The sequence below is a fragment of the Sycon ciliatum genome, chromosome 10 (genome assembly GCF_964019385.1).
Source record: "Sycon ciliatum chromosome 10, ocSycCili1.1, whole genome shotgun sequence".
In the NCBI taxonomy this organism is placed as follows: Eukaryota; Metazoa; Porifera; class Calcarea; order Leucosolenida; family Sycettidae; genus Sycon; species Sycon ciliatum.
This window is the reverse complement of record NC_088652.1, coordinates 1,575,848-1,587,234: the sequence shown is the minus strand read 5'-3', so window position 1 is coordinate 1,587,234 and position 11,387 is coordinate 1,575,848. Positions and strand designations below refer to the sequence as shown.

At 50.0% G+C, this 11,387-nt stretch overlaps 1 protein-coding gene across 5 annotated transcripts in view; it reads right to left on the bottom strand.

Moving 5' to 3' along the window:
- LOC135825855 (multiple C2 and transmembrane domain-containing protein 2-like) overlaps positions 1-11,387 on the bottom strand; it is a 31,963-nt gene that overhangs the window by 15,687 nt on the left and 4,889 nt on the right. For 4 of the 5 annotated variants that reach the window (XM_065338490.1, XM_065338488.1, XM_065338487.1 and 1 more), the window contains exons 3-10: positions 10,597-10,759; positions 8,959-9,066; positions 7,489-7,694; positions 6,909-7,113; positions 5,872-5,986; positions 4,443-4,587; positions 3,341-3,475; positions 416-783 (exon numbers count right to left, since the gene is read on the bottom strand). In XM_065338490.1, the coding sequence (XP_065194562.1) occupies positions 416-783; positions 3,341-3,475; positions 4,443-4,587; positions 5,872-5,986; positions 6,909-7,113; positions 7,489-7,694; positions 8,959-9,066; positions 10,597-10,759 (1,445 nt within the window). The remainder of the gene's footprint in view (positions 1-415; positions 784-3,340; positions 3,476-4,442; positions 4,588-5,871; positions 5,987-6,908; positions 7,114-7,488; positions 7,695-8,958; positions 9,067-10,596; positions 10,760-11,387) is intronic. The other variant, XM_065338489.1, reaches the window with a different exon arrangement.

The window sequence follows — 11,387 nt, the reverse complement described above, 5'->3', positions numbered from 1 at the left end:
TATGAGACACAGACTGAGAGACAAACGGATCCACACAGCAGCAGAAGCAGCCACACCACCACCACCACCACCATCACCAGCATCAATATCTCCAGCAGCAGCCACATCAACACCATCACCATCACTATCACCAGCATCAGCATTTGCATCACCACCACCACCACCACCACCACTGCCACCACCACCACCACCACCACTGCCACCACCACTGCCACCACCACCACTGCCACCACCACCACCACCACTGCCACCACCACTGCCACCATCACCACCACTGCCACCACCACCACTGCCACCACCACCACCACCACCACTGCCACCACCACCACTGCCACCACCACCACCACCACCACCACTGCCACCACTGCCACCACCACCACCACCACCACCACCAACATAAGCATCTGCTACTAACCTCCCCATGAAGTCATCCTTGGATGCGTAGTCCTTATCAAACACCGTCACGTAGAGAATGTCACTGGCACCATCGATCATTCGCATCTCAAACTTCTCCTTCCATTCCGGATTCAAACTCTTGGTGATGATGCGACTTTTCCACTTCTCGGCGCCGAGGCGGAACTTGCAGTACGGGTCACTGAACCCGTTCTCGTCCATAGCGGCTAGCTGTGAGCCGGACAAGAGGGTAACAGAGAGAATACTGCGTGCCACGGCACCGCATTTGCGAGAGGACAAGTGACAGCTGCTACCGGACTGAGTGACACCCTCACCGGATGAGCGACGTCGCAGCGGCAGTGGCTTCTTCTGGGTACTGCCGGACTCAAACTATTGTCGGTGAACACACACGTGCATGCACGCACACACGCAGACACACACGTGCACATACACGTAACTACAGTCAAGCACCAGGAATTCAAGGGTTCGATGGATGTTGACAGTGGATCGAAAGCTATTCCTCTATAAGACAATCTTTCTTGCCACATAACAACCATGCCTGACAAAGTTTAGTCTTGAGAGAGAGAGAGAGAGAGAGAGAGAGAGAGAGAGAGAGAGAGAGAGAGAGAGAGAGAGAGAGAGAGAGAGAGAGTGAGAGAGAGTGAGAGAGAGAGAGAGAGAGAGAGAGTGAGAGAGAGAGTGAGTGAGAGAGAGAGAGAGAGAGAGAGTGAGAGTGAGAGAGTGAGAGAGAGAAACAGAGACTGAGAGATATAGACAGACAGGCCTACACCGGGCAAACCCAATCATAGGCTCAGTGTGTAGAGTATCCTAGCCATAGCGGTGATGGTCTTACATACAAACACCCGTACAGTACTGTGGGGCGCCGAAGAACAAACAGGCTGGGATTTCAGCCAGCACAGTACAATGACATATACACGGTCACTCAACTGTGTATAGACTAGGGCTGTGTTTACATGAGACGTTTCAACCCGGGTTGAGTTCGACCCGCCATGTACACAAAATGAATGGCGCGTTTACATGACGCATTGCGCTTGACCCGGGTTGAAATCAACCCGGGTCAAGAAAATCGTACAAACGTACTTCTGTGCGTATCTCGCGCAAGGTTTGAACAGCACTGCAGATGCAAATTTCGCGCGAACAGATTGACGTGACCATACAGGACTGTAGAAGTGGACTTTTGGCGGCATATCAGTATTTGACCCGGGTCAACTGTCTTCATGTAAACGCTCACCTTATTTGTCTATCGTTCAGACTTTCAACCCGGGTTGAAATTTCTCATGTGAACACAGCCTAGCACAGTGTACATAAAAATACGAACTGCATAGGCTAGGAGGCTACCCCCCCCCCCCCCCCCCCCCCACACACACACACACCAGTTGTGTAACATAGTAGAGTGGCAGCGGTACATGTATATATCAATACACCAATAATCAGCTCACGAAGCACAGAACTTAGCCATAATATAATTATAGTTTCGACTACGCCTTTCGTACCGTTACTTTTCAAGTCGAATACAATGGTGATTTTAGCAAGGGGTAGGAAGCAAGTCCTTATAACCGCCTAGTCGAAACTATAATTATGGCTTCTGTGCTTCGTGTGCTGACTTGCCTTCCTCCGACCAAGAGTCTATTAAGTTAAATACCAATACCACAACATACAGAGAGTGGAGAGCTATGGCAACTGTGGTTACTTGTACCAGCAAGCATACTTCAAGTAAAGTGTTTTTTTAGGTTAGCACGAAAGAGAAATCAGACTGAAACACAATACGGAGGTTTAGCATTAGTTTAGCAACGCTGGCAACAAATTTCTGCTAGCGTAGAATTCAGACAACAAGGGAAGTATTACCCGGTCAGCAAACATAAACGTTTAAAAGTGGGTTACCGTAATGCACACATGCATACACACATCCACCATGCATACACACATGCATACACACATGCATACACACATACAGCGTGCATACCCTCAAGTACAGTCAGACCTCGCTTATCCGGTCCTCTTTTATCCGGATCCCTCGCCATCCGGACGAAAATCGTTGGTTACCGATTTACAGCATCTGTCATGCATACATACAGACTCAGTACATCCGGTTCCCTCACCTATCCGGATATTTTTGGTGGGAAACGGATGTGTGCGGTTATGCGAGGTCTGACTGTACCGCCAGAGCGCCCCGTCTCACGAGAGCGCTCCACCTTGATTTTACAGCCAGGGAAAGGAAAACTGTATGGCAGAGTGCTACGAAGTTTGTACGGTGTGAGAACCTTAGTGTACTAAGGTCACGCTAAGCAGGTTTCTGTGTGGAGCTCGTGTCCGCTCGAAGGTACGGATTGTCTGTAGAACGTGCAATATGCGTGCAAAGTTCGTGTCGTATGACCTACAGACAGGAGATCACCTCCACAATGCGACCACGAAAGGACGAGATGGTGGGGCGCTCTGGCGGTACTTTACGGTACATACATTCACCATGCATACACACATGCATACATACATCCAGCCTGCATACATATGTTCCACATCCAGCCTGCATACATATGTTCCACATCCAGCCTGCATACATGCACCAACAAAGTCCTGCACACACACACAACATTGTACGACTGCAGCCTATTCAACATGCATAGTGTACCAGTACATGCCTGCATATATACTATATACATCATAATTATACCCTGCATGCACACACACACACACCACACACACATGCACGCACACACACACACACACACACACCACACACACACACACGCACACACGCACACACACACACACACACACACACACACACACATGCACCCCCCCCCCCCCCCCCCAACACACACACACACTGGCGTCGCACACAGACTACGGACGGTTGCCATACTGCAATCCTGCACCCTGATCACAGTGACAGTGGGTGAGAACACACAACCTGATGATGGCAACGTACGCAGCCAAGGGCAGCGGTGGCAGCAGTGGAGGTGGAGGTGTTGTTGGTGGTGGTGTTGGTGGAGGTGATATTGGTGGCAAGGCGGCTTGGTCTACACTTGCGATGGCCACACAGACACACGGCAGTACGTTGCCACTACAGGCAAACGCACACATAACACATCGACTTGACGACATGGGTGCAGAGGCAGAAGCAAACACGAGTACGTAATTACCACCACCCCCCCACTCGGTATGCATTACGATTTTCAACCGCAGCAATGACAGGCCCAGGCCTAGATGAGAATGTTCCAAGCAAGACAGTTCACAGGAGGACAATACGACGCGAGACAGCCAGCACACTGACAGCACAGAGTGAAGCAGGAAAGCGAGACAGTTCACAGGAGGACAATACGACGACGGGCACAGTGCAGGTTGCAGGCACAAGATGCCAACATTGGCAACACAAACAAGAACAACTACAAGACAAACCGATGCACGACTCAGCCAATGCAGAGACACACACATATACAAACACAGCACAGCAAGACAGTCAAAATGACAATACACAGGCAGACATACAAACACAGCACAGCAAAAGACAGACCGTTACAACCACACTACAGAGACAGACACACAGCCACAGCCACACCCACACACACACATAGCACAGCAAAAAAATACACTCACAATTTCAACAAGAAAGTAACAAGACTTGTTAGCCATTACAGTTGGACTAACGCATAGTTTCAGTGCAGTAAAGAAGGTAATCAGCTCATCAATGTCCTGCTTGGCGACTTTTCAATATCATTATATCTAATCCATTAAGTTGAAGTTGTCAATGGTTAGTCATTTAACCCACACGACCTCGCTCATGGCATCCCTGCCAGCTCCACTCCAGGGCACCCTAGCCCACCACATTGCACCCCGGCCCGCTCCAACCCCAACCAACACCATTGCGTCCCACCCCAAAGCGGGCATTCAGGCGTGTAGCTTGGATATAGTCGGTCGAGTTGCTCCCTGTACATTGGCATGTCGTCCCTACATCCCCTGTGTCTGTCTCCACATGTCTCTTGGTAGAGCTGTGTTCTCAGTAAAAAATAAAAATAAAAAAAAACCCTTACCACGGTTCCCTTGCGCCTGAGCAGCTTGTCAGAAGACGGGCCTAGGTTTTCCACGCTCTGTATATGCAAGCGCACCATGATGTAGCCCAGCTCCTCCATGGCATGGCCGTCGGTGGACTCCAGTCCCAAGCGCAATTCCGTGTCCCTGTGAGAGACACGGCAAAGCAACACGGCAGGACCGTCAGATAGTGGGACAGTAAGACAGTAGGACAATCAGACAGTAGGACGGTAAGACAGAAAGACAGTAGGACGGTACAATACTACCAGGAGTTCTAGAACAAACATGCTAGGACTTCAGCAAGAACAGCATACCAATATGCATGTATATCCTGTCCTAGATTATTCTCTAGCATGCATAGGCCCCAGAAATGATATTCGTACGGGGGATACTAGGGAGGTTTCGCTCTACGTAATTACGTATGAAAATCCGTGTGTCGTACGCGCCGGGGAGCGAGGGCAACTTTCATACGTAAATCTCTCTACGGATTTCCGTAGGAAAGCTGTTTCCTACGTTGGGTCCTCCGTAGGACTTTTTGAAATATTTATTCGCATTTTCCGCATTTGTCCATGGCAAGGTTGAAGCCGCGCGAAACACAAGGTACACACACCGTACACCACGTGCAAAATAAAAAGGGAAACGCGGTTTCAGTTCATGGTGCATGCGGCGGGCGCATGCAGCCAACGCGTCTCCAAAGCAACAACGCATGTTTCGCAGTCGTGGAGAAATCACGTAGAGCGAAACCCAACGGCTCTGATTTTTACGTATGAAAATTCCGTGCAGTTCCTACGTTATTTTCATACGTAATTCCGTAGAGCGAAACCTCCTTACTTATGCATTTTGTTGTACTTATTGCCGCTTGAAAGTACGAAAAACACAATTTTCTTAACTTCGAGGCCCCATAAGTACAACAAAATGCATAAGTATCTCCCATACAAATATCATTTCTGGGACCTATGCATGCTAGAGAACAACTTAGAGCAGAGAAAACAGCACTTCTTCTGTAAAAGTTTTTTTTCACCTTCAAAGAGGTTTGAGCTAGCTTAAGCATGAAACTCTGAATTGAGAATAACTTGAGATAATATATTTATTTTCGTTCCACTAGATTTTTGTTTAGGCTGTAGTCAGAAGAACATCTTATGCTACAAGCCCCACTACTTGACAGTCATGTAATGTTGACACATGAGGAGAGGGTAGAGCAGCAGCAGCAGCTGCACAACTGAGTGATTCCACAGCACAGTTGCACACGGCAAACTGCACAACTATGATCCCCCAACCGCCATACTCACTCGCGCACCCACCTACACCTGAGTGCACGCACACATGCGCACACGAACACACACACACACACACACACACACACACACACACACACACACACACACATACACACACCACACACACACACGCACGCACGCACACAACGCTTACACTTCGAGTGGTAACTTGGCGAGGTTGACAACCGTCCTTCCCATGCTGTCGTCAGAGCCGATTAAGTCATGATCATACACACGCAGAAGCACAGAGTCATCCAGGCTGTATACACCTGAAACACACATAAACACAAACACACGCACATGCACACACACGCACACACACACACACACACACACACACACACACACACACACACACACACACACACACACACACACACACTACTACTACTATGTACAGCTACCCTATCGGGCCACGCCGCTCCCAGAAGCGGGAGACAACGACAAGAAGAGAGAAGAGAAGAGAGAGAAATCGCAAAGTCAACAACATTTGGCATGGCGTTGCAAGTCCTGTGGCCTTGAGAACCGTCTTTCGCAATGCTCGCGTTCACACACACACACACACACACACCGAATACTGTATATGCTGACACAGATCAAATAGCCCGATCTCTGCCAGGCTGGTGCGTACTATACCTGGCTGATTTCTTTCTACCGGGTCCACACACCCTCACAGCCGGGTCCACACACCCTCACAGCCAGGTCCACGCACTCTCTCAACCGGGTCCACGCATCCTTACAACCGGGGCCATGCACCCTCTCAACCGGGTCCACACACCCTCACACAGCTGGGGGCACACACCCTCACAACCAGGTCTACACATCTTCACAACCGGGTCCACACCCTCACAGCCGGGTCCACACACCCTCAAAACCGGGTGTACACAGCCTCACAACTGGGTCCACACACCCGGCTGGCCCGTCTCTGCAGTAGGAAAAGTGGCCGAACCACACATCACTAATCAGCATAGCAACATTAGATACACAACAAACGGCGAAGAGAGAGAGAGAGAGAGAGAGAGAGAGAGAGAGAGAGAGAGAGAGAGAGAGAGAGAGAGAGAGAGAGAGAGAGAGAGAGAGAGACAGAGAGTTGCAAATATCTCCAAGAAAGACTTCAGATGCATCAGCAGGGCAGATTCAGCACACACTGCACCACTGACTGGCTGGTGCTCTCCCATAACAAGCTCTTACCGAGGTCAAAGCTTTCGTTCCAGATAGGCGACAAGCTCTTGTGCACAATGGTGGTCTTGGCTTTAGAATATCCTGAGCCAATCTTCATCTTGACGTATGGGTCACTAAGTCCGTTAGAGTCGCGGGCCACTAGGCTGTGTCCGGAAACAATCGTCACTGCCAGAATGTACGGAAAGCCGTGCTGAGTCTGGGTCTGCGGTGGCGTCTGCTTGTACAGACATATACGCACACACACACACCCATGCGCATGTACATACGCGCGCACACATGCACACCCATGCATTCATGCATGCACACACACACACACACTTACACCATGTACACACACACACACACACACACACACACACACACACACACACACACACACGAGGCACAATTCATAATGCAAGTTCTGATAAAAAGGATAACACGCACAAGACACCATGGACAGCTGACTACACTTGGTATTGATCGCGTGTTGTGAAATTAAACGATGTATTGTTTTTCTGTGTAATGGCATTCCGACACTCCATTACACGCGCAATCCAGAGATAACACACCCCCTAGTTTACAACAAGAAAACGCGGCTCCACCTCACCTCATCAAACGACGATGGGGCGGTTCCTGTCGCCCCAACGGTCGCTCCCAGGCGCTTTCGCAGCGGCGACAGGTCGTGTGACGCCGAGTTGCCCAGCTGTGGCTTCAGCATGGCGCCGTGCATGGGCTCCGAGCGGCGATGCTCCCTTTGAGCACCGGCAAACGCGGTGTCAAACGGACCAGCAAAGCTGCGTGATGGCGAAACACCTAGGTCATAGATACACAAGGCAGGACATCAGAGACCAATGTCTTTCTCGGGACTCTGACGTTTCGTGTTCAAAAACACTCATCAGACGCAAGTACAGCAAAACCTGTCAAGGCGACCGCTCGGATATTAAACCTTTACTGTCCGTACATACAAGCATCGATCCAATGGGATCGATTGGGTAGGCATTTTGAAATTATCGTAACTTGCTCAAATCTAGGTCTTTTGGAGAGATCGAAATATGTAGGTCGAAGAGAAAAGTCTCAGCTGTCGCCTCGAACAATTCCCGAAGCGATACGAAGAGCGGTTGCTGAGTTATCGCACTCGTAATTCTGGTCCCGGGAAATGTGTTCAGAGCGCGACACGCATGTCGACGGCTGGGATTTTCCCTGTTTACGTCACCTGTTGGCAAGGCTACACCGATTCAAATTCAAAAGTAGGTTCCCGGGAGTCTCTACGAAAATATTTGAGCTCGATACGAGCAACAGGGGTGACATGGTGGATTGAGATCGATCTCGAGCGTGAGCTCAGCGCTGGTGCGCGTTCCCTGGCTTGCAGCGCTGGACCAGTGCATCCTGTGACGCCGAGTGTGGGCTCTTTGCGTTCGTCTCGTCATGACCTTTCCAGGATGCCCAAGATCGTGGAAATTGTCAAATTCAAACCAAAGTTACGTCTAATTCTAGTTTCAGATTTTGTGGTTGCGTGGGCTTGTATAAATTTTAACCGGACAGTAAAGGGATAAAGGCGACCACCTGTCCAATACTCCCAGAACATCACTGCAACCAAGACCAAGGGATGTTATTCCCAGTCAAATGACCCTGGTTACAGAGACCACGTTTTGAAGGTGCCTTGAGCGGTCGTCTTAAGACAGGTTTGACTGTAATATTGAGATGTAAAACAAAGGAAAGGGGCACAGTTAAGAGTGTCTGTATTTTAAAAGATCATCAGAAATAGAGAGGTTGCGCACTACAAGTAAAGTTGAGCTACTTTACGTGAGCGGGCGGGAAAACCCGTGAATCCGCGAGTGTGCACTCCGCTAACGGAGAGTTTATGGGGTTTATGGGGTTTCTCGGCACTTGTGCCAGTGGTTGTGAAACGTATCCACTCACCCCCGCCGTTAGGCACTGCATCTGCCGCTAAGGTTTACCGGGTGTTAGCGGCCGTCGTGAGTTCCCTTTGGAAACGGACACGATAATTCACTCTTTTTTAAACCTACGGAGAGTTGTCTACGTCGACACACACAAACAAGTGCTCGCTCTAGCCTACCTTGAGCGGATCGCCTCCGCAGCACATCTTCGGCGTCCATCGGGTTAGGAGCACTGGCTGCGAGTGGGTCAGGTGTCTTCATGTCTGCATCGATGCTAGCCGAACGATCTAACAGAAATACCAGCATCAGCAACAGCAGTATAAGAAGCAGCAGCAGGAACAGCAGCATTAGCAACAGCAGCATAAGCAGCATTAGCAACAGCAGCAGCAGCATTAGCAAAAGCAGCAGCAGCATTAGCAACAGCAGCAGCATAAGCAGCAGCAGCAGCAGCAGCAGCAGCAGGAACAGCAGCAACACCAGCAGCAACCAACATCAATGCAAGATTCACACGAGCGCACACGTCACCAGCGAACATCTACACATACCATACAGGGCATGCGCTAAGGATTAAAATATGCTCTGACACAATGTCCTGCCAGTTGCAAAAATGTCCGGACATGTCCGCACATGCAACTTTCACATCAAATCACACAATGTTCAGTCTAGAATTAATACCATCGAAATGTCATCACGACGATGCATTTCAGAAGCAGCATGATCTTTGAAGGCTGACGTTTTCAGGTTCCCTGAGCCAACGACGAAAGAGTCAGAAAAACTCTTGCTGCTGCGAATTTTATCAACAAAACGGGAACACATCTTACACTTCAAATTATCGACAACGCTACGATCTGAGGGACTGCGCTCATAGCTCAGCCAAACAGAAGTTGAAAGCTCCCTATCATACTCGGCGATCCACTTGTCACAAGTGGTCGTCTTGACTCCTCTGGGCTTCTTTCCAAGAGGAGCACCCGCATCAGCGGTGCTTGGCTTTCTCTTGCCAGACGACATCACTAATGACTATGAGACAAAGGATTGAAGTGCCTTTTCTTTTTTGTACTTTGCAAAAAGGTGAGCGGACACTTTGTCCGGATATGTACAAAACATCCGGAAACTGACCGTAAACGGTCGGAAATTGTCCGATGTCCGACCGTTATTTCGCGCCCTGCCATACACACTTCACACAGTCACACACTCACAACATCATAGAATAGTAGAAAACTGCACTCTGCGGGGTTGTTGATTGGTCCGATCCATGGCAACGGTCATGTGGCCTACAAAAGCTAGTATAAACCAGGCACGGAAGACACTGATCGCACAGTGCATGATCCGTGCAGCTAGACAAGTGCAGTAAAGTATTGCGAGAGCGCCCCACCAACTCGTCCTTTCATGGTGGTGCTGTGGAGGTGGTGTCCTATCTGAAGGTCATATGACACGTGCCTTGTACACATATCGCACGCCATGCAGTCAATCCGTACTCGGTGTACCTTTGAGCTCCACACAAAAACACGCCAAGCATGACCTTACACTAAGATTCTCACACCGTACAAACTTCGTTGCACTCTGCCATACGATTTTCCTGTTCCTGGCTGTAAAATCAAGGTGGGGCGCTCTCGTGAGACGGGGCGCTCTTGCGCTACTCTACGGTACATCTCCCAGTTGTCCTATTCGTCGTGTTATTTCTCCTTCTCTGCTCACTTTCTCATATTCTCATCGTAACTGTACAGAAATGGAGACCCCCTCGATAGGCCTAAACGGCCTCTGGGGAATCCTTGAAATTAATTATACACATGTAACCATAGTGATCATACTGCTCATACCTAGCCGTCCAGCCGTGGACTCGGTGCTGCTCTCGTTGGGAGGTGGCTCGCTGAAGCTGCTCTGGGAGTGTGCCGCCGAGTCGGGTGTGATGGGTGGCAATGGAGACACGGACCGTACCGACGCTGCCTCCAGGGGATCGATGCTCAGCTGGCTGCGAGAGTGCTGCAGTGCGGCAAGGCGCAGTGAATGCACACAGCAAGCATGCACATGCACACACAAACACATACACACACACACACACACACACACACATACACCAGCAAGCACGAATGGGTTGAAACCGTCCCGGGACGTGAGCTCCATGCATGTGTGGGTCGTATTCTTGTAAGCGTTAACATCCACACAATTCCCTTGCACACACCACAGGACTAGTGATATAGCGAGCAGCACAGTGCCATAAAAACGGGGCCTACGCATAGTCTTCCTGCCATTTTGTTTTGTGGGGAAAGTCCCCTTCAGCCGCAGACGCTGTGATACCAGGGCCAGCATAAACGATCATGGACTGTGCACAGCCACCAGCCCTGCATAAACGGCTATGAACTGTGCACACCCACCAGCCCTTCATAAACGGTGATGAACTGTGCACAGCCATCAGCCCTGCATAAACGGCTATGAACTGTGCACAGCCACCAGCCCTGCATAAACGGCTATGAACTGTGCACACCCACCAGCCCTTCATAAACGGTGATGAACTGTGCACAGCCATCAGCCCTGCATAAACGGCTATGAACTGTGCACAGCCACCAGCCCTGCATAAACGGCTATGAACTGTGCACAGCCACCAGCCCTG